Here is a 24,141-nt window from a genome sequence, read left to right as displayed (position 1 = left end):
CTTAGCTGTGATTTAGACTATTGTAAGGAATGCATGAAGCAAGCAACTAGAAGCTGTAGGAGGTCTGTAACATGTAGCTGACACATTCCAGATGTCCACACAGTAGTAAGTGGAAGGCAAAAAGTCAGAGGATGAACAAACAGGATGCCAGTGCTGAGTAGTGATTGGAGCAGACTGGAACCAACTCTAAGCCCATGGTCACTTCAGAGGAGTCAGATGACCAATTCAATTGGAAGAACTGAGGAGAGAAACTCCTCAGAGATAAACTACAGAGAGAAGGGAGCAACAGACAGTTACCTTATCTTCACCTGGTAGCCCAAATATTTCAAGTCTGAAGTGCTTCCCTACTAAGTAGCATTTCCCCCATTATCCCATTTTCCTCTCCTTTTGTTTCCATTTTGCAAAATTTCAGAAGTAACCACAAAATTCAGTTTTAAATTAAGTTTTAATTATTGATTGAGACAAATGCTTTTCTTAGATTGCTTTCAACATGCTTTCTGTAGGCTCAGACCAACCAACACCTCTGCAACTCAAGACTCGACACATTTATTTAGTCTTCTGAATTGACAGGTCCAAGTTAATCCTTTTATTTTTAAGGGCCATTTATTAAATGCAATTAAGATAACAAATATAGGCTTCCCATATCTGTAAACTTGTCTCCTAAATCCATGGCTGTAGCTTAGCTTCACATTTGTTAGCATATAAACACAATCGGAACAAGGCATACAAAGAGCTTCCAGCAACATCTTACATCCTGTTGCACCTGAGACATCGCCATGCCCATCACCTGGTAAGGCATTTTTCCCTATTTCAGGTGGTCAGAAAAGCAAATTTTAGCTAACAGTGTCTAAGAATACTTCACACCTGAAAGGATCAGAATTTGCTTTGATTCTGTTATCTCTTTGCATAGAGCTGAGAACTTTTTAAATTTACCACAGATACCGAATCTGATTTTTATATGAAGTGTTTGCATTCAGTCTGGTCCAACACATATATGTATGGCACATACAAACCTATATTTAACTTCTATCTTTGTCAACAAAAGTAAATTTAATCTCACCTTTTATTAGAAAAGACCTTTTATTAGAAAGGTCTGAGAAAACAGACACAGAAGCTGCTCCCCAATTACCCATTTTGTCCTTCCCTAACCTGTATCAGGTATGAACAAACTATCTTGGGTTGTTTAAATCAGAATGATGATGAGGAACACCTTCCAAGTATTCCAACACTAATATTTCATGTGGCTCCATATTAACTAAAGGGCCCATCGCAGAGTGCTTCCACACCTCCCTCTGCTCTCAGAATGAATAGTCTGCTCTGATACAGTCTGAGCCACTGCTTGCTTCCATATATACAAAAATTGGTGCAAAAGACAACAGAGGAACTGAGGTGTGAAAAAGCTGTTAACGATTCTGCTCATAGGCAAAACGGAGAAGAACAGAGAATTAGCAACTTTCTCTAACATGTGGGCCCTGTCTTGGTTCTCCATAGCCTCCTTTCACTCCTCCAGAAACACAGTGGAGAAGAGGAGCCCAATCCCATTATAATGCTGCTGAATACAGACTAATGCTCATTTTCAAGGAAATCATGGTACATTTCCTCAGCTGAAATTCAACTTTATTCCCACGTTTCAGAGAAAGTGGTTTTATTACGCAGCATTTTCAACTACGACAGACATGAATCTGAATCCAGGAGAAAGGCCAGTACTTGCATTCATTTTTTTTAAACACAAACAGTGATTGGCTAGTACAAGTATTATCACACGAGAAGCCAAGTCCCTCAAACCCTCTTCACTATGAATCAGGTTTGAGACTGGGAAAGGAAGGTTCATCTCACTTACAGAATGTTGAGAATGGGGAGAGAATCAAAAGCAATGTTCAAGGCATGTGCGAACTGAAAAAAATATGTGCTTTGGAGTCTGTATTTTTTTTCTTCCCTCAAAGTCTATACTACAGTATGAAGATAAAAGCCAAATGAAAAAAAGTCTTTATCCAGTACTTTCTCTAAATTAAGTCCCACAGTTCTTTTTCTGTTAAAAGAAAATAATGTCATTTAATTTAATACCTATTTCAGGATTCTCAGAGCAGGGTGTGGTACTCTTAACAGTGCACTTAATTGGAATTATCCTTTTAAAAAGCAATCTTAAAAGCAGCTCTGAACTTTGCTTCTGAGATGGAAGCACTGTCTCTGAACCAACAACGATTCCTGTCACTCTTGCTTTGCATCTTTCAAGGCCTGAAGTCTTTCTAAAAGGGGTGGATGGGAGTAATGCCACATTGAAAAGATCCAGTCAGAAACCGGGAATCCTAAATTATCTTTGTTTAGTTTTATCAAAGCAGAATACAGGTCTTTAGCCTTCCCAAGTTCCTTGGCAAATGCATCTGCTTGAAACTCAAATCGTCGGCTTAACACAGTCAAGCAAAAGGAGAGAACCTGTGGTGAGAAATATATTAAAATATTATTTAAAAATTCAGCCATCTGTAAGTTCCTTATAGCATCAGTAAATAAGCATTATAACATCTTCCTCCCCCCATCCCACAGATCGCTGCGGCTTTAGAATGATCTCAATAAGATTTATGCAGGTCAAATCTGAAACTGGGAGTCCTACCCAAGGCAGAAAACTGACCATACTTATTACATTGAGATATACCACGTACAACCCCTAGAAACTTCAAACTCTTCTCTAAAGTAATAATATAGCCAAATAAAATCATTACTTAAAAAGGATGATACTTCAACACCTAAAGCTGAAAGACCAATTCCAGGAGTTACAGTTTACCTCATTGTAAGGTGAGAAAATGAACTGGAAAATAATCATCAAGCCTATCAGGGTAGGCTGGGTCTCATAGAAACCAAATGCAGCAAAGAGTTCTTTCCGACCAATTAACACAGCAAACAAGAAGAAGCAGAGGAAGGAATTCATCTAGGAAAGGAAACAACATTCTTGGTTAAGATGGGCTTTTTGTATAAATCTAAATTATGGCCTAAGTGTTCACATTACAGATTGGCACAGAACCTCCAGTGAAAAAGAGAGAGATTACTTTAGAATTAATATACAAAGAGGAGCAAACGGCCACCTTTAACCTCCTCTCTGTGTACACATTCAATAAAGTAACTATTTTCATTTTCTATCAGTGAGCTAAAAAAAGAAAAAAAAAGTTTAAGTAGTGAAGGGAGATGAAAAGGCAGGAAGACAAGATAAGTGAGGAGGGAACAGAGTGGAGAATCTATCTCCGTGGAAGTAAATGTATTCTAAAAAGTTTAAAAGCAAACCAAACATGTCAGAAGTCTTTCTTTGAAGCATTATGTGCTGTTCACTGTGCTGTACTTCTATTTCTGGAAACAATCTACTCTTCCATCTAAGCCATGCATTATTGTGTACAAGTGCTTTGCTTGGCTGGCTTTTCAGAGGCAAGAGGCAGGATCACATCTTACAAAGTTTTCTGGAGAAGATGAAAGTACCTTCTCAATCTATTCAGGTGGCTGTTTGGTCTTTTCAGAGTAATGTGGAAGGTAAAATGCATGGTTGAAACATACAGACAGAAAAAGGGAGAGAGGGAGAGCTGTGACAGAAAAGAGCCAACAGAAAAAGTAGAAAACAGATTTGTGGATATTTTTGGAAGTGAGGATAAAAATCTACCTATTACAGTGAGATATCAGTAACTGGAAGATGGATCCAAACACAAAGGTTACATGAGTTAGCAGCATAGAAAATATCAAAGTAGTTATTTTTTAATTAGTAGGGATCAACACAGATGTCAGAAGTTGGAATATAATTGCATTAATCAAGGCAGGAGGTAAGAAGGACCTCACTGAAGTATTTAATTGGGTGGATAAGAGAAAGCTAGTGTGGAAAGAGAGGGATAGAAAGGAGCTTAAGCTGGACAGTGATGTTACAGCCTGAAAAACTTGTGAATAGCTTAAGAAGAAAAAAAAAAAGGAAAAAACAGAACAGCATTCTGTCACCTGGAACAAGATAAATCTACACCAAAGAATATGGCAGACTGATGACAGTAAATTAACAGAAAATAGCCATAGCAACACATTGCTGAACCTTGCAAACCAAAGCATTTGAAGTCAGGAAGCAGAAGAGGTTTGAGGAGCAATTCCTTTGCATTGTGCAATGCCCAGAGGCAAATGCATGAGTAAACAGACCATTAGGCTTTTCTACTTCAAATGCAAGGTTAGCAGATCTCTAGTGACTGCTTCAATATTCATCTTTTCTACTTCAAATGCAAGGTTAGCAGATCTCTAGTGACTGCTTCAATATTCATCCCCATTTTGGGCATGCACCAAGAAGGATGCATTAAGGTTATTCACCAGTAAAGGGTGCACAAGGTATGAAAATGCAATGTAAAAAAAAAAAAAAAAGTGCCCTCCTGAGTCAGTCATGTTCCCTCATAATCCTCTGCTCTCCAAACTGAAGTGCCAGTTTTTTTGGTTTTTTTTTTTTTTTTGGTCTCTCTTCGTGCAATATTTGCTCCATCCCCTTGATAATTTTAGCTGCCCTTCTTCTAATTTCTAACCTTCTCTAACTCCACCATGTCCTTCTTGAGATGTGGAGACCAGAACTGTACGCAGTATTTGCTGTACACGTGGAGTACACATCTGAGTGTACACAGGCTTTGCTGCAGCACGCTGGAGTGTTCTTCCTTTGCAGTACTTGCACAGCAGATAAATGGCAGCATATTTGCTCCCCCTGCCATATCCCAATATACAATTGCGCAAGAAAGACTCCAGGAAAGGTGGATACAAGCATACATGTCACATACACTTCTTGTGTACAAAATATGTAGCAGAAGAGCTACTAGGAAAACATGAAGTCCGTGTACAATTAATAATCCCAAAATATATGCAAAAAAGAAGAAAATGCTTTGTAGTAAGAATGATGCAAGCTTTGGATTGTTATTCTTACTGAGAAGTATGAGCACACTCTTAATGGTAAGAGCTGGGAACAGTGGGATGAGCTGTAACATGCAAGGGTGTTTGGTGCAAGACAAAAGAATCATAAATACTAGTTGTGTGCAAACATCAGTCCCACTCCAGATTCAGAGAGCAGAGAGAAGAACTCGATGTGGAACGCCAAGGGAGTACTTGGCAAAGGAATTACAGGTCTGCTGCTGGAAACCAGTAACAGAGGAGGAGAGTGGACTAAGGGGTACTCACAGAAGGGGCCATTTGCTGTGTACGGCACAATCAACATGAGATACACTTGCAAATCTGGAAGTAGGCATTTTGGAAAGGACAGTAATTACAGAATGCTCTAGAAAAACCACTAGTTTATCGTAACTTACCTGGCTGATGATAATATTTTTGATGGTGTGACCTAGTTTCCAATGACCCAATTCATGGCCAAGTACAGCCAGAACTTCTTCATTTTTACATCCTTGTTTCTTATTCTGAGGGAGTAACAAAATCGAACTAATATCAGATATGACTGAACACAACTGATCCAATTTCTTACTTGTTAATTTGTTTTCCTTATGTCACTTAAGTCATTAAATGCCCCAAGATCTGGAAGTCGCTCTTCCCTTATACCAGCAGCATAAAGATAAACATACAATTTCATACTGAGCCTTTTGGACGGGCTTGTCCGTTATGAAATGAGATAGACTCAAGAAGTCACTCACAAAAAATAAACTTTTAAGTTCAATAATTTTCTACCATGAGGTGGTGATCCTTTATTTCTTATCTATGCAGACAAGCCTGTGCAGACCTGGAACAATGCTGGAAGATTTGCCTTCCAAACGCTCTCCTACCATCTGTTAACCTCATCTTTTTCTTTCTTTACCCAAGAAAAGGCGTTACAATGCAAGCTGACATTCAGAGCCAAAGACTTTTAATGAGTAATTGAGCAGAGTCCTCTCTCTCCTTCCTTCAACATTCAAAACAGAGCCTTGCTTTCCAAGGTACTACAGTTGCATTCACTAAAAAAGGAATGACAATAACAATACCCCCATCCCTGCAACAAAGGGATGATGAACTTCTGTAACTTCAGAGGTACAAAAGCCCTTAGCAAGTCAGAAGCAAGTATGCGGGCCTGTGTATTGAGAAGGTAGCTGAAGAACCCCCTGGAATGGAGGAAGTGCTTCTCATTATTACTATAGAGAACGCTTTCTGGATTTTTCAGTGTGGGTGAGCTCAAAATCCCCTCCTCCCATCACTCACTTCTGCAGTATGCCATACCACAAACCACGGATGAAGAGAATTCTACCACCAACATGCTCACAAGAAACACAAGCCAGAGTGAACAACAGTCTATACACTGGCCTAACCATGGGCTGCAGGAGGCAATTTATTCTTCTCATAATTATTCCTTCAGGCTCTTCAGAAAGTATTCCACCAATTTTATCCATCCTTATTTGTTACATGGAAGAAATCTATGTTTTACTAAAGCCCTTGTGGATTTCTAAAGTCTCCTTAAGATTATTTGCACCAATTCACTCACAGGCCCAGAAATTCCATCTATCACCAGCTCAGAGATTCTTTGGTGATGAAATCATCAGGTTTTGGGTTTTAGCATTTCACTCAGGACCTTTACGATACACACAGGAAACACAAGCAAAAAACATCTCCCTAAGAAGTTAATGTTAATAACACAATGAAGAACAAATATGAACTCACTTTGGTTTTAGACTTTGTCTCTTCATTCTCACCATCGGCTCCTTCTGCTGGCTCTTTGTTCAAAGCAGAATAATCTTCTAAGAGGGTATCAAACAGCACTATCCGCTTATTCTTGAAGAATCCATAGAAATAAGCATTGCTATGAGAAGAACGCTTAGAACCTGATCAGGGAAGATTTACATCAGAGACCACGGTCAGAATAATCCTGTGCACTGAAACCTATCTATGCAGTCTTACTTGGAACAGATTCTTCCAAAGGAATTCTCAGAGACCCCATATGAACGGTAGACCAACTCCCTGCAAATAAGCTTGCAGGCTGAAGCATATTTTAAAATGACCTAAGTAAAGATGATCTCACTCACTACCTCCAATAGTGATTTTTCATTTGCAACATACAATCGCAGGTGTTCAGTCCAACTCACTAAAAGCACAAGAACAGTCAAGAACCAATGTACTATCCAAAAGAAAAACACTACTGCAATTTCAGGTTCAGAGAGGAAAGTACTCTGCAAAGAAATTTGCTGCCCTCCTTGTAAAGAGACTGATGGGTGCATTTTAGAATTCTTTGAATGTGCCAGCAAAGATGATTTGAATTTCTGAAGGTGTTATAATCAGATGCAGATGAGGAGAGAGAAGAGTAGGAGATGAAGTACAGATCTCAGACAGACTCTTAAAAATGTTGTATTCGTAACAGTTCCTAACAGATAAAAAGAGCTAGGGCAAATAGGCAAATTTTAACAGCTACTTTCATCTAGACAGTTTATTTGACCAGCTGAAACTGTCCATGTTTCAGTGGATCAAAAAAAGCTGTCTAGATGGCAGGAACTGTTACAACATCAGGACTGAGAGACTATGAGAGAAGAGATGGAAGCTAGCTCTGTTTTTGGCAGCAGAAGATAAGATACTGCAAGTTGAAGGCAAACCTTCACTGTAAACATACGAGCTGCATCAACTTCTTAGGGCAGCATGCAATGGGAATTTTCTGCCCTATGGTATGGTCATGGTAACTTCAGCACCAAACCAAGACAGATTGATGCAGGAAGAGACTGGTCAGAGAAGGAAGCCTCAGCTTCCAGTCACTTCTCAGTGAGGAAAACTGATCATCAGCCACAGCATAGTGAAGTCTCCATTTACCTACCTATCATAAAAAGCTTCATCCTCCAATACAGTGTTGCTTGCAGAGAAGGAACCTTTGCAACCTACATTTTCATGGAATGAACTCTGAGATTAAAAGACTTTTTTGTACATGTTGCTAAGAAGTCATTTCTGGAGTGGGGAGAGCCAAGAAAAAATGCAGAAAAACACTGGCAAAGAGATGCTCCCACATCAGACCCCCATACCAGCAGGGAATGGTGCTAGCTCAACACTCTTAGAGATGCCAGGAGAGAAAATGGGGGTTTGGAAGCCTCTCTTCATTGCAAATCACTAACACTTAATACAGTGATGCTGAAGAAGCCAATGCAATAGTATGCCACAGAGGTGCCAGAGCACAAGCAATTGGCTTCCAGTGCTTCCTTTTAACCTTCATGACAGAAGTCCATGCTAGGAGACAGTCAGCAATGCTTAAATTAAAAACTCAATTATTTGACAAGCCTCTATAATGACTCCCAAGCTTTGAAAAGTTTCAACTTTGCTAGGAAAGGGGAGTTTGTTAGGCCTCAAGTATATCAATACTAGAAGTTTTTGACTGCAGTTGTGAAAGCCACAGGTCCACGCTGAAGTCTTCATTAGCTTCTCTTAAGGGAAAATTCTACCATTTCAGCTCTTTTTTTCCATCCTATACTGCTTTCACCAAGGCAATAAAAATACCTCTGCCTCCCAAGTGGCACAAACCAAAAAAAAAAAAGACCAGTTGGGAAAGTCCCTGAAATCAAGAACAGAAAGGAACAAAATGAGTAGCAGTGGAAAAAAAAAGTAGAGTGCTCCAAGAATGCAAAGGTGGAGAGAAAGTGAAACGGCAGCTTTCATATTCCACATTAGGTACCGTGAGCTAAGCATGAGGAGAGGACCAAAACCGCAGTACTACGTAGTGCAAAGCTTATGATACCAAGTAGAGGGGCTGGGTCCATCGAGCCACACCATAAGAAACAGTCCACATGGACACTTAGAAGGAACAGGAAGTTTTATCATTCATACCATTCTAATGGCTTCATTAAAGAGTTTGAGGCAATTAATGCTGAACATAGATGAGAAAAGGTAAGAATTACTTTTTGATTTAAAGTTCTAAAATTGGAATCTAGGACAGCAGCTTCCATTTCTTATTGTGCTACATATTTCTGCTCAACAGATCTAAGACAATGCTTCCAATAAAATGCTGAGTTAAGGCTCTATGTTCAACTTCACCATTCTGATCCCAAGGTGAAAAAAAAAGGAAAGTGGCATGTACCTTGACAAGTATTACAACAGTTGGAGAATGTAAGCAACTCCTGTTCTGCAGCATCCATAATTAAAGCTAAAAATCCAAGAACTTAAAATTAAAATGTCTTTTTATTCAAAAATCTCACCTTCAACCACATACACCTTAGTCAATGGGAAGTCAATGCTCTTTGCCATTGTTTCAATTTCTTGCTTGAGCTCTCCCTCAGGAAGCGGAATGAATTTATCAAACAAAGGGGCAATATAGTCTGCATAGATTGTAACAAGTACCTGCAAACACATACAGATATTGAAAACAAGGCATAAAAATGTGTGTTTACTACTAGAAGTGGAACACAGCAAGTACAAAAAGAGGGCAGGAATCCTTTCTATATTTACGAAAAAGGAAAACCTATCACCATATACCATTGTATTTCCAGTGTCTATTTTAAAGCTTTTTTAATGCTTATTTTTTAATTGATAGACAGTTCAGTATTAAATAGATAAAATAGAAAATATCACATTAATGTGGACAATTAATATGAGCTGTTATTCCTGAACAAATACATTGAAAATAAAACATGCTGTTAAAGACTGAAGACCCTAAAATTCCAAGGAGATTTAGATTTTTCACTGATTTTTTTTCTGTTATTTTTTTCAAAGCTCAGCACATATCATCCTGCAAGTAAGCTACCATTTGGAAGCAACAAAAATGTATTCTCTTACTCACCAAGGAAACAACTAATGTGAAGAGCCAGGCATAGATGAAGAAGTAGTCTCCCCCTATTTTAATAATGTAAAGCAGGAGGGATGTCACCGGCAAAAGAATACACTGAGTCACAATAAACTTCTTGATGGCATCCTTAAAAAAAAATCCCAGTGTCTGCAAGAAAAGGATATTAGTGATATTTACACTGTAAATATTAATGCATCGCAGCGGTTAATGAACTGATCCCTTCAGAGATGTACAGAAACAAAATAAGACAAATCAAAAAACACAAAATGGTAATGCTGATGTGCGCTACAGAAAAGCAGAGCTGGTTACAAAAAAAGGTGGAAGAACCTTCTCACTTCCTGATAGCTGTTGTTCTTTACATCCCCTGGGATTCCAAGTCCATATAAAGGCACTCTTTTCATTGCTAAGATCGGATGCAAATCCTTATATTGTGTTTGACATATATCCTTTGCTCCAGAAAGAATGAACAGATAGCTCAATCAAGCCCTTAATATCACACATGGGCTTCAATGCCAAGTCTTCCTTTTCTCTTTTAATATGGCACAATGCTTGCACTGACAACAGTCAAGCACCCAGGTTCTGAGAGAACAGCTCTATGGAGAAAATATTCAGAGCATATCCCCAGAATCTTCCTTACCCTCAGTAGAGCATCACCTCTGCAGGCTCTCAATATGGTTTTAAAGAAGCCTGAGCTGCTAGTTCAGTATCTCTCTCTCTGGTTCTTCTGCACAGAGGTAAGGCCTGATCACAGCTCTGAGCTCACTCTGTACCTTAAAGGGTTGATAGATATTCAAGTCAAGTTCTTTCCAGCCATAAAGCAAATGTTAAATGACAATGTACCCTGAGTCTTACTAGAGTCTAAATAGGACTGGGAGACTATGCAGATGGACATACTAAAAGATAAAGTAAAAACACAGTAAGCTTTTGCTAGTGCAGAGCTAAGAAAATCACTGATGGAATTCAAAACAGGAAACACTGAGATTCATTCTAGCATTGAGGCAGAGTGGCACCAGCTGGTCTGTCAATCTGGTGCATCTCTAATGCTTTAAGAGTCCTGACAGCATTCTTTGGACTTTTGTGTCCCTGACATGAAGAGCTTGTTGATCTGGCACAAAGATGAAATTAAGTCCTCACTGATGTAGGAGAGACAATCAAGGTGCAAGTCTGAGGCTAGTACACAAAACTGCAGAAGGGAAGGGAATCAAAGCACTGTGACTCAGAATCACCTAGTATACAAATGGTCATGTGCATCATCACTTAAAGTAAGAAGAATATTTGCTAGCTACTATGAGAAAGAGAGAAAGAAATGACTGTTAGAAGTAAGACAAATGAATGGTTTTAGAAGCACAAGTTTTTTGTTTTTGTTTTTTCTTTTTTTCTTTTTTTAAGACCAGACAGCTAAATGGAATATAAGCAAAATTCTGAGTCGGTCACAAGCTCAAGGTTTATGACTAACTGGAACAATTTTCACATTTGCTGGTCATGTTCCCGAAGCCTGGAATAGCAGCCACCACTAGCACAGTATCCAAAGATCAGAAAAATAACTTTGCAATTTCAGAGAATACACAAAGATGTCAAGGCAAAATTGTGCAGCGAGAATTTTCAACACTGAGCTTCCCTGGGAGAGGGGGAGTGAGGGAAGTGCCGTTATATAATTGAGATGAACCAAGAAAATAGAGGATGTGTCAGGATCTGTGCACTTCTGTTTCAAAGATGATTGAGAAGGGTTGGAAATTGGATCACTGCATTTTTAGAGCCTTCTTCCTTACTTATTTTCTTACTTGTTTTATAACAGGAGTAAGAAACATCAAATTATCATTTTGCCAGGAATATAATTAGTTTAGAGAGAAACTAATTTAGCTTGTTCAGAGCTAGCTCAGTTCTCTTGCCTCCTTGGAAACTGCAAAATGAAATTAGCAAATGCCAGAGCATCTCTACTCTTAATAATGAGTCAAACAACTTGATCTGCTGCATTCACATCCAAATTTCATTTCACTAAACCTAAAACTTTCCAATAGACTTGCAACAGAAAGTACTGTAGACAACACTAGCTGGGTCCAAAAGAAGAAAACAAGCCTAATGCTGATATGAAATGGTGTAATGACAACTGAGGTTCTAGACTGAGGTTCCTCTCTCAAGAGGAAAATCTGCTCCCAAGGAAAACTGATACTGATAATAGAACAAATTAAACTAAGTAAGTGAGAGAAATTAAGAAATTCAGCCCAGATATTACAAAATAAAGTGAGTATCTAAAGGAAGTGCAAATGAAGAGATGAATATTCTAATTTAGTGAAGGCTGATTCCAGAATGCAGACCAATGAGTGAAACAAAATGAGGAGGAAAATAATTTCTCAGTTTTGTTTCATCTATTCAGTGTCTAGAGGTCAGAAGTGTCCCTGCCAAGCAGTAATTTAGCTGTCACTGTATGAACATTTATCCAGGCTTCTCTGAAAGGATACATAAAGGGCAAAGAATACCTCAGCCAACAATGAACAACTGAGGTATGAAATGTCCTCAGTTCCACCACTAAAATACACATCCTTTTTGCTAAAGAAGCTGCTTACAGGCATGACCTCACTCAGATGCATTCTGATGTGCTACAGGACTTTTGCAACAACCACAGAAGAGTCGCTGAAGGAAATTAGACACCACAAGTTTGTCAAATAGAACAGAAAGCTTTCAGATGAAGCAAGAAGCAGTGGCAGTCCAATCTATTGGTTCTTATGTGTGACAGAGGAAAAAAAATACATCAAAATCCAAGGTTTAGAATATCATTGCTCTTATTTTTATGTAGGCTGAGTTAAAACATTCCTAAAAATAATGACCTCTGGCACAGCTATGGACATACTAGTCCATCTAAGCTACCAAATTACTGAAGATGTTAGGTCAGTACATGTGTTATCAACAATACCTGTTGATTGAAGCCATGTTTCTCTTCTATGACAAATGTGTTATATAAACTCCATGGGAGACCAGTCACTGCACTGAAGAGTGTTGCAAGAAGCAGGAATACCAATGACTGAACAATCTAAACACAGAAAAGAGATTTAGTACTTACTGATCTGTTCTGATGTTAATATTCCTGTTGTCAAAATGCATTTTATATCAGTCGTTTAACTGAAACTAGTTAGAAGCTAAAGCTTGATAAATTCACCAAAATAACAATACCTTTGTAATGATTAGATTATTGTTCACTGGAATAACCTACCTATGTTCGTAAAAGCTCTATCATTTGGAGACTTTCTTAAAATATTTTAAGTTCAGCCACAGCATAACATCTTCATAAAGGAGTTACTGCACAATGCTTGAAAACTTTGAAATCATATTGAACAGTAGATCAAACTGTAAAAATAGTCCTTCCTGTCCTTAGCATACATTAAATATATAGAATAGATGTTCACCTGTATCCATGTTATCTCTACAGAGTATTAAGTCTTGTTCAATATTTCTTGTCTTTAGAATACAAAATAAATATAATCTACTTTTATGTTTCTTATGGTGCAACTAGAGATCAGAGAAGTCACAACTACTTAAATAAGTCTTCAATTAAAAAAGACAACTCATTAACGTACCCGTGACTTTCACATAAAATAGAGCTTTAACTGTCCAAAAAGCAATAGCTTTAAATCTGACAAGACACGTATCCACACTTTTTGCAGAATTTTTGGAATGGAGAAAAACGAAATTATGATAACAAAACAATGAAGTCTTTTTTGCTTGGGAAGCCTTCCTTAGGTCAGTTATAAACAGCAGCTCAGACAAAATTGGCATCACCCCAGTAAACACTCTCCCTACTAATTATAGTGTTGCCAGGTAGATTTTATGCTTGTACAGGGAAATTTTCAAGATGAGAACTGATATGTACCTGCTTTTAAGTCACTTAGGCCACAGGCAGGTATGACATCTGTCAGGACTTGTGCAACCTAACAACGAGGTAAGGGAACACTTCATACATTTCTAAGCCTTCCTCAACCTCAACTGAAGACATCTGATAATATTCCAGGTATGAAAACAGGGTGAGTTGACAGACATCTCCCTTGAGCAGATGATTTTTTTTGTTTCCCCATTATAGAAGCTGGGCAAGAAAGTCAGATTTTCTGTGTATGCCACCTAATTTGGGTCATAGCATTAAAATACCCAGGGCTTCAGTGATTCAAGCAGGAATAAGTAGCAACACATCAAAAATGCCACAAGAGGCATGAGTCTTAGGAAAAAGCACACAGTGTATATGTTTTTATTATTAAATTCTCCTCCAGGAAGAACACTTTCACTTCACTTACATTCTATGCTGCCCCAAAAGTTAGACTCTTCTTGAAAAGAAGCTTGTTGAATAGATTGCAACTTATAATTGTAGCTTCTGCCTGATGCTGCTGTACTCAGTCTTTATTAATGAGCAACTGTCTAGAGATTCCCGTATCTTCTGGAACCAGAAGTGGGCAGCAGTATATTTTATGAAGAGCCTGCAATGTCCACAGGCTAAAGGGGTATCGTTTGTACATGAATTGCCAACAGTCAAATAAGAACTTCAACTATTTGAAGAATTTTGTCCTGCTAGCCATACATCTATCAATATAGAGCCACTCAGATGAAGACATGCTCATTTTCTTGGGAGAGGACAAATATCTGCAGGAGCAATATAAAGTCTTAATGTAAACTTCTAATTTATTAAGTTTCAGATTTTCTTGAGCCATTAAATCTTCGTGGAAATAAGAGTGCTTCTGGAATAGAATTCATTGTTTCCTCAATTTTCCTTCTTTCTCATCTGGAATAGAGATTTCATTTCCTCATGAAACTGAGTGGGGAAGGAAGCTTGGTATAAAACTGGATGGAAAAAATCATCACACATGGTCTTTAATACCCAGCCACTGAAAATAACTACACAGACTCCAACTTCACAGTGCCAATTCTCTCATACTTTTTGGAAGGGGCTGGCAGTAGCAGTCAATATCATGGCACAATATTAGATAAGTCTCCGTGTCTGATCCAGTTTGGCTACTGTTATGTTCCAACTTAGTATTTTGTTAAAGGCAGCAGAATTCATCTGTAATTAGCGCTAAGGGGGGGGGGGAGAAAATCTAAACCTATACTTCACTAGTCTCTCGAGTTGTTAATAAAAATCCCTGATATTACAGAACGGAACTACTAGCCTTGTCCAAAGTCAGCATAAGCCTTTGTTGGATAGCTTTAAGGCTGGAGCAAAACCCTGATCAAAATTTCAATTTTGGCAGGATGAGCTAATTAATACTGGAAGAACGTTCAAACCTGTATTATGACAGATAAAGTAACAGCCAAACACACACACTAGATGGATGGACAGAGAGGAAAAGGCAGCACGGCCCCTCCAGGGTAGTATTATCTAGAAGGATATGGTTTTCTTACAAATTTAAAATACATAGTTAAAGTATTTTTTCTTGTTTGTGAAGATCTGCACCATTGAAAAAACAGCTGAATTCCTCCACAGTACAAAGACAATAGAGCAATAGCTTCAACTTTCTTACCATTTTACTATCTAGGAAGATCACATCTAGGATTTAAAAACTTTAAGAACAAACAAACAAGAAAACACCCATCACCTCATTTGACTTTAGCCAAATAGCTTTGAGACAAACATACAAGGCCATATTTAATAAGTAAACTAATTAAAAAAGTCACACGCCGTTATCTATCCTCAGACTCACCCAATCATTGTGCTCACTAGAAAATATCTGTTATTTTTACTGTATTGTACCTGTAGATAAAACCTACTTTAAGTAAATGGAACCTTAAAAATAAAAATTATAACAGGATAGTTCAGGAAGCAAACAGTTCCACTAATACTTAAAGGCTGCATACCTCATATTCCGGTCCAAACCCAGCGTGACCAGAGATTTGACCTGACAGATTCCAGAGAAAAGGAATTCCTCCACAGAGCAGAATCATCTTAAAAACAAAATACACACCACAGAGACAACATGAAACAGATCTGGCATCTCATCCAACGAAAATGTCAGCATGGCAAGTACCTTTTAAGGGTGAATTAGAAAAATTATATAATCAGGCTTTTTGCCCCCCACCTTTAGCAGTGCATAGAGAAAACCAGGAATATTTTGCAATGGTTCATTCTTCCTTTACAGAAATAGAGTTCAGGTCAGGTGGGTTTTTTTGTTTGTTTGTTTGTTTTTTGTGCCTGGTGGGAAACACCAGCAGATCTCCGAACTTACTTACTGTAGACTGGGCTGCTATATTGGTTGAGACATAGGGCATATTTTCCAGAAGATCTCAGAACTTATTTGCCCTACATCTGTAGCATCCCATCTTTACTGGGGATAGTCAAGATTCAGCAACTAGACTGCTTTGGAATAGTCTCCCATGCATTCCCTAGTGGGACACAGATATTCAGAATAAGGCCATAATTTCATATTCAGTATCAGTGCTGCTTTAACCATTTTAAGAAAGCTTCCTGCTCTCCCCATGTGTGCCTGCTCCACACTGCCTCCTGCTCAGTACTCACCTGCTATACAGGTTGACATGAGACAGGGAATGGACTACTTAAGATATACTGCCATCAAAGAAATGCTTGTGAAACCACAGCCAGAGAGCTACTGAAGTGAAGTGTTAACTATAGGTTAAGGCAGAGGGAAGTAGTGTTTGTTGAACAGCCTGACTTTCAGATATTTCACATTTATTTTCTTAGCAAGTGATGCATCATTAATAAAGCAGTTTTCAAGTAGGCAGTCTTACGGTATGGGCAATACCCTTTTTTAAAAGGCTTATTTTTATAATCTAGTAGGAGATGGAAATGACTGAAGCAAAAAAAACAAAAAAAACAAAAACAAAACAAAACCCTGGGAAAACCCAGAAAGTACCAATCACTGAAGCAAAGACAGCTCTTAGCATGATGTTGATTATAATTACTAGTTAAAAAGAAACCCACACAGTTAAAGGCTGAAGCAAAGCACACTAGTAATTTTGTCTGACACAGCCTCCTCTTCAGCTAACCTACTAGGTTAAAGAATCTTACTTCTACCTATAAAAAGCAAAAAGTTCTGAAACCGTCATCCAATTCCATGACCTTTGGACAAGACAGCCTCTTTCAGGTTCAAGGGGTTTCCAAAGCCAAGGACGGACACAGTCTATACACTAAGGAAGCAGCAAACCCAGACAGTAGAAGCCACCTTTCTTCAGCTCTGACACAATCTGATTATGCAAGGATATGTCCTGAGAAATGGAAAGGCATGCCTCAAAACAACACAGAAGAGAGTGATAAGTCACCATCGCACATATCTGCAGAAGAAGCTGCATGGACCCTACATATCAGGGCTACCAGCCCAACTGTGAGAAAGCTGTCTAAAATCCAACAGCAATAATGGCCTTAGTTACAACCATGCCATTGCTGCAGCCTTCAAACCAGAGGCATTTTTCCTATTAGCAATCATGCTGCAGCCATCACACTGTAGGAATATGCAGGACCAAGTTTGCAGGTTGAGGTTAAGTCTTATTTATTAGGCCAGTTATGTTAAGTGGAACAATCAGTTTTTTGGAAATACAAGCTCTTCCTTAAGTCTGAAGTGAAACAGGCAAACTTCAAAGCTCAATACAGTTTGAGAACAAGTGATCAAAATCTATCAGGATATATGTATCAAGTGTAGACCTGCTAGCAGCAGAAGATGGGAAAAAAAGGAGATTACATTGAGCTGGATACTCAGGGTCTCCGCTAAGAGAGAGCATGTACACAGCAGGAACTTCTCAATGTTCTACAAGCTGTAAGTTAGCCATTATCTCTTAAAAAAATAACCACTCTAGTTCTCTAACTCCAACATCTGCTCTATTCCGAAGTGTGACAACCCTATCTCTCAAAGTGGGCCAGCTGATAACTAATTAAAATGTAAACTTCACTCCAAACTGGTATTTAGCTTTTCAGTATACAGTGGACATTACAGACCAGAAGCGGCCTTGTATGCTTCCAAGACTGTCTATTTTTTAGACCAACTAATATATCTGGGAGAGTGATACTACCTAGATGTTTTTTTCTCACCTTTAAAACATAAGAAAATGGGTAAGATAAACAGGTTTCCAATTCTACTAATCTTCCAAGAAAGCCTCTTGTCCTGGGATGATAGTGGATTTGGGGTGCGGGTGGGGGGGGGGAAGTGTCCATCCAAGTGGAATATTCCATTTGCAGGAACAAAATACCAGGGAAGTCTGAAGGTGTACTTCACTAAGGAGAAGGCAGGATAAAAACTAAGAGTTTTAAAAAGGAACCCAGTTTTGGGGAATTCTAAATTCTAAACACAAAGAAGGACAGCAGAGAGGACAAACCATGCAGATCATCTAAAGCTCACAGTTAGCTATAATATAACTCCCTCCTATCATTCCAAATAGGTCTGAGTGTTCAACAACAAACACAAACTTTGGGACTTGAATATAAAATTAGTTGGGGAAGCACTACAAACAGCAGCTTTTCACAAATCTATGTTGATGCTGCAAAGGAATCCAGGTAACATCTTACCAAAATTAGTAACAAAAGAGAATTAATGTAAAACAATCCACAGCTTTGGATGAAGGAACCCAGCTGCACAGACAGGCTATGAGGGACATTATACGGTGGTAGATCTTTTTAGCCCTAGCTAAGAAAAACTTACACAGCTGAATCCACACTCAAGAACTTGTAAATGTTTCTTTGCTCCTACAAAGCTGTCTTAGCAAATAGCTTGCAGGCCCATTAGTAACTCTCCTAGGATAGCTCACTGCAAATTCCAAACTGAAGAAGTTCAGGGACACAGGATCCTAAGACCACCCCCACCAAGTCTGACTGAGAACACTAACTTCTTCTTCAGAAGATCAGAAAGAAGGCACTAGCACCATCTGAGCATATGGTATCTCAGCTGAATGCTCTGAGACCATCTTACTCAGAACACCGCTTAATTAAATAGCTGGAGGCTTTCCCCGGCATAGTCCGTGTTCTTTCCTTGGCTTTTGTTCATCAGTGTCACTGCAACACAAAAAGCAAAGCACCATCATCAGTGTGAAAACAGCAGCAGTGTTTCAGATGGAACTTCTTCCTAGCTGTTTATCACCATCACAGCTGAAATACTGGAACACGTAAGCTGAGATGCTTGACTCAAAACCTGGTTTTGACAGCTGAATAGGAAGCACTAACATAGTCCAGGTTTGGTGGCTGAGCTTTAGGGGGCAGCTAGATGCAGTAATTTTTTTTAACTGCTCCAACAGCTTCCAAAATCATTGTGGATCTACTCTAGAGTAACATGGACAGAAAAGAAAAAGTCATGAGACAAAACAACGGCTGTGCTTTTCCTACACAGGCACAATAGGAAACATGGATGAAGACAAGCACAGCCTACAGATAGAGTTGCCACTGAATTCAGTGCCTGCTAAACAAACACAAGAGGCTTATTCCAATCGTAGTATTTTCCTTCAAACAAAGGAGGGAGGCTGTTCTGGCTAAAGCTTCAGAACTTTTTGACTTCTTGCACCTCCCAGGTGGTATCATCGCACCCTGTCCACTAACCCACTGCTGTAGGACAGTTTCATTTCTCCAGTGAAATACTGACTCCAAAGTCAGTCAAAAACATGGAGGCTTTCCAAATTCACACAAAAATTCTCCAGAGTTCTACACAGTATACCAAAAAGCCCAACAATGAGAATACAAAAGCTATACTGACACGTGTAATTACACGTTTGTAAGTACACACTAAATGAAATGCAACATACGTGTTAGGTTGCACAAAACCCATAGATCAGAAAATGCAAGAATTAAGACAGGTCATAGCTCCTAAGAACTGCTTTTCTGTCATATAATTATATGATTTACACTATTATACAATAGTACTTTCACTATCTTTTTAATTAACCTTTTTGCTGTCTTAAGTACATCACTGTAATGACATACTATACTCAGTAATTATATTTTTGCAATGCCATGCATTTGGGGATTCCTTTTTCACTCAGTTGTGCTACTGATGAACAATATATTTCAGCAGTAAGTCAGAAAAGGTTTTTCTTAAAACTATTTGTATACAGCACACATAAATACTTTGTTCTAAGTTAAGGCTCTATTTTTTTATATATGTAAACTTTACTGCCAAATGTAATTGTTCTTACACTCCAGAAACATCTGTTGGTACTTTTTTTGTTCTCACAGATTTTCCTTTCTATCTTCTAGTTAAATATCAGCTAAAAAAGAAAGAAGTTGCATCCCTTCACACACAGAAAAAGGTCTGTATTTGTAACCACTTAAAATAATTCTAATGCTGCTTAATTATTTGGCAGAGGAAACCATAAAAGGTCAGCTGTGCCACTAATTTATAAAAATACAATACACATTATAGTTGCACAGTGTGAAACAAGACTGCATTCGGAAATTATGCTTTATCTACTTTCAGTACGCACCTTCTGACTATTACTTCCATTTTATCATGCGTTTTTGGAATATTTGACATGGTCCCACATTAGTATGTAGTATAACAAAACACTTATAAAGAAGAATTTGCAAAATATATTAACCTACTTAAGAAACAACTCACAGATGTTGCCTTACATATCATAAAATCACAGAACGGTTAAGGCTAGAGGGGACCTCTAGAGATCATCTAGTTCGACCCGCTCTGCTCAAGCAGGGTCACCTACAGCACATTGCCCAGGTCCCTGTCCAGACAGCTTTTGAATATCTCCAAGGATGGAGATGCCACAACCTCTCTGGGAAACCTGTCCCAGTGACCAGTCACCCTCACAGTAAACAAGTTTTTCCTCATGTTCAGACAGAGCTTCCTGTGTTTCACTTTGTGCCCACTGCCTCTCATCCTGTCACTGGGCACCACTGAAAAGAATCTGGTTCCATCTTCTTTACACCCTCCCTTCAGATATTTATACACATTTATAAGGTCCCCCCTCAGTTTTCTCCCTGGATGCAGGACTCTGCACTTCCCTTTATTGAACTTCATGAGGTTACATATGGTTATTGCACATATGGTTATTGCACACATCAACTTTAACTTTGGCCAGCTGTAGGAGTCATATTTTCATATATCTTGTTTTCATGACATTTTAAAATAAGACGGGAGATGAATGTGTTCATGCAGTCCAGGAACAGAGCAGAAAAGCAATAAATCCAGCAAGTAAGGGTTTCAAATCTTCCACTTGGACACGAGCATGCTGTCTGAGTAAAACCTTCTTTTAATATGGCAAATACAGGCACAGACACGAAACACACAATCCTAAACCTACCAAATTACAATGTTTGATGCGATATGCCACAGTCCTGGTAGTGCAGCTGCACAGGATTATTAAGAATCAAAAGCTGAGTATTTCACAGCTGAACTGTATGAAAAACATAATATGAGCGCTGGGGCAGCTCAGGTACTTACAGTGCCCTCAACCTCTGAATACAGTCCTGACCAAAAGCTGAAAGTACTCTTGTCCAGCTGATACAGACGAGATTTTTCAAACGTTTCTGAATCCATGATCTGTCCTAATTCCCATGGTACATGTGTTGTTGTTCTGTACACCCGTCTCTGAAAAACAGGAAAAGAAACTTAAAGTCCACATCTAATATTTTTAAGGAGAGAAGTAAGATTAACAAGTAATATATAACATGGATGCATGGGCTACCACAGAAAGTTGCAAGGTAATACACTACAAGTAAACAAGTATTCCTAACTCTTGGCTTCTTCCATGAAATTGCAAATATAAAATTGAAACAAGATTATTATGCTGCAAGCAGAAACTGAGTTCATTACTTATTAATTTCTTTCTAATATAAAAAGTTATTATATAAAGAGCACACAAATTAGTTTTTTTTTCCCCCCACAAGATATAGCTTACTGTGCCATGATTATGACTAAGCCGAGTTCCAGACTAGGCACCAGATCCCCCCTTGTGAACCATGAAGCTTCACAGAAAAATGTATCTATAATTTAGCTGGAAAAATGAGGAGTTATTTGACTTTCAGTTGGAGAACTTCTCACCACTTTCTAATTTTAAAAATCATTATTCCATTCACTGCCTTATCTTGTTTCAGTGTTTTTAATCTCTTCTTATCGTTATCCTTTCTTCTTTTCCTAAAGCTCCTACCTCTGTCACCTCAAAATATATTTGTCCTTCTACTGGAACAGAGCATCCTTCTCCGTTCAGTGTTACTGATTCATCTCTGACCAACCAACAAGGCGAAAAAGTGGACTTCTTTACAAGCAGCCTTCTCAAAAAGCCTGCTAAAAGCCTTCTGTGCCTTCCCGGGTGCTCATCCAGCCCCGTTGTCTGATGCTGCCCACAGTAACATGGGGTTGCAGCCTCACATGGGGCTTAGCCGATCTAACGGCTCACTGCTGCCAAGAAAAGGCAACACTGCTTCTTCCTCCCCTGGCAGCGTGACCTCCCGGCACTTGCCACAGCCGTCCGTGAACTCACTTAACTCGACGGCGTGACAGCGAGTGCCCCCGCCATCCTGCAAAAGCGAGAAGAGCGTAACGTCTTCTTGCATAGCAGCGAGTCGAGACAGTTCACGACGGCCTCTGACACGGGCCAGGTGCGAGCGAGGGACCTGCCGGGGAGCAGGACAGGACTGCGCCTCCCCGGCTGCCACCGCAGATCTGACCAGCTCGCTGCCCCGCGTCCCCCGACCGGGCGCTGCGCGACGCCCAGCCCAGCGAGCGCACCCCGCGGTCCTCGCCCGCAGCCTGCCTACGGGGCCGACGCAACGCCCCGGTCCCGCTCTCGGCTTAGTCCGAGCCAGCGCTGCCTGCGCCAACCGCCAACCGTCCCGGCTGGGGCCGAGCCAGCGCTGCCCGGGGCGGCGCCAGCCCGCAGCCGGCTCCAGCACAAGCCCCGGCCCCGCGGCTCCTCTCGCGGCCTCCGCCCCGCCGCCCCTCACCGCCAGCCACGTGAGGGCGAGCCGCGAGCGCCGCAGCGCCTCCGCCCCGCCGGGAGCCCCCCGCCCCGCCCCGCCCCGCCCCGCCCCGCCCCGCCCCGCCCCGCCCCGCCGACCTGCCGGTGCGCCAGGAAGGCCTCCCAGAGGTAGACGGCCCAGGAGAAGAGCAGCACGGAGCAGAAGATGCGCTTCTCGGCCGGCAGCTCGGCCCACAGCTCGCCGGGCAGCGCCATGACCGGCCCGGCACGGCCGCCTCTCCCGCGCTTCCTCCTTCCGCTGCGCGCGCTGCGGCGCCACCTCGCGCCCGGAGGAGCTGGCGGCCGGGCGGGGACCGCCGCAGCCCCGCAGCGGGTCCGTCGGACCGGGCCGGCGGCTGCGGGGCCCGGCAGGGGCTCGGGCCCGCGGGGTGCCCGGGCCGCGGCAGCGGGGCCGAGGAGAGGCCGGGCCCGCGGCGGCGGCCGTATCGCGGCGGCGCCAGGAAGGGCGGCCGGGCCGGGCAGGGAGGGCGAGGGCTGAGGAGGGGAGCGGGCCGGAGAAGGCGCGGAGCTGGGGGCAGTCACGCTCCCTGCGGAGGGGCAGCGCTGAGGCACCCTGTCCGCCTGCCCCCTCAGGCACGGCTGTGCAGCTGCTCCGCCCCGGGCCCGCCCGGCGGCACCGCGCTCTGCCACCCCTTTTGCTCTGCCCTGGTTGTTTCTGAGAGGAGGAATGGATGGTTTCCGTAGGGCAACAGGCGGCTGGCGGGTCACGGAGCAGGGATGCGAGGAGGCAGCCAGAGAGAAGGGGTGGCTGGGGCTGCCTCCCCAGGGGACCGTGTGAGGTACGAGGTGGGCTCATCTACCCAGGGAAGCAGCAGAGGTATAAGGTGGCCACCCCATGTACGAAGAGAGCAGGATGAGACTGACACGAGCTCTCCGCAGCAGGTACCTTGACCTGGTCAGAACCCATCAGGACTGTGCCAATGGCTGTATCTGCTATCTGCGCTTGGAAACAGGAGCAGCGTAAGAAGAGGTGTGGCAAAGAGGTTCTTCTTGATAGCCCTGGGAGGACCTCATTGTTCCAAAGAGCTTTCAAGTCCTGGTAGCATTTTGAGGAAGACTAGCAGTGGAGAGCTCTTAAGAGCTGGTAGCAGTATTGGGAGGCATCAGCAGCAGACAAAGGGGGGCACGTGCCAGCATGGTTCGTTCTGCTGATGCTCGGGTACAAATATGCAGCGACTGAGCTGTGGATGCAGAGCAAGCCATGGCTTCTGTGCTCTCCAAAGTGAGACTCAAGTCCCACACGGAAACCCAGCTGCAGCCCTGATCAAAAGAAATTCTGGAGGCTGACTGGAGGGGGTAGGGCAAAGAACATTCAGGTGGTAGCAGAGCATGGACAAGACCATCCAGCTGATGGTCAGTGATCCCTCCCAAAGGGGAGAGCCCTTCAGCAGTCCTGCCCAGCTTTGCAGCCATTCTGGCACCACCATTTGACTCAGCAAAAAGGGATCTGTAGCAGAGAGGTAGATACCCAGAGAGAGCAGCATGCTTGGGCCTGACTCCATCTGTGAAGACACAGCTCTTGATCC

General features: G+C 41.2%; 1 protein-coding gene across 1 annotated transcript; it reads right to left on the bottom strand.

Moving 5' to 3' along the window:
- Positions 1-426: 426 nt before the first annotated feature.
- On the bottom strand, positions 427-22,872 carry ZMPSTE24 (zinc metallopeptidase STE24). Its single transcript, XM_026102500.2, has 10 exons — positions 22,694-22,872; positions 21,079-21,225; positions 15,548-15,634; positions 12,627-12,743; positions 9,710-9,862; positions 9,129-9,270; positions 6,625-6,785; positions 5,295-5,399; positions 2,780-2,923; positions 427-2,433 (listed from the first exon to the last, which is right to left on the bottom strand). The coding sequence occupies exons 1-10, from the start codon at positions 22,808-22,810 to the stop codon at positions 2,209-2,211; spliced, it is 1,398 nt and encodes a 465-aa protein (XP_025958285.1). The 5' UTR covers positions 22,811-22,872; the 3' UTR covers positions 427-2,208.
- Between the last annotated feature and the right edge of the window lie 1,269 nt (positions 22,873-24,141).

The sequence above is a fragment of the Dromaius novaehollandiae genome, chromosome 23 (assembly GCF_036370855.1).
Source record: "Dromaius novaehollandiae isolate bDroNov1 chromosome 23, bDroNov1.hap1, whole genome shotgun sequence".
In the NCBI taxonomy this organism is placed as follows: domain Eukaryota; kingdom Metazoa; phylum Chordata; class Aves; order Casuariiformes; family Dromaiidae; genus Dromaius; species Dromaius novaehollandiae.
Note: the sequence above shows the minus strand (reverse complement) of the source record. Positions and strands in the feature narration are given on the sequence as shown.

Coding starts and splice junctions, on each gene's coding strand:
- ZMPSTE24 (XM_026102500.2), bottom strand. CDS start 22,810: ATGGCGCTGCCCGGCGAGCTGTGGGCCGAGCTGCCGGCCGAGAAGCGC. Junction 15,635..21,078: donor ATTCAGAGGTTGAGGGCACT/GTAAGTACCTGA, acceptor TTTGTTTTTAAG/ATGATTCTGCTCTGTGGAGG. Junction 12,744..15,547: donor GGTTTGGACCGGAATATGAG/GTATGCAGCCTT, acceptor TTCTGTGTTTAG/ATTGTTCAGTCATTGGTATT.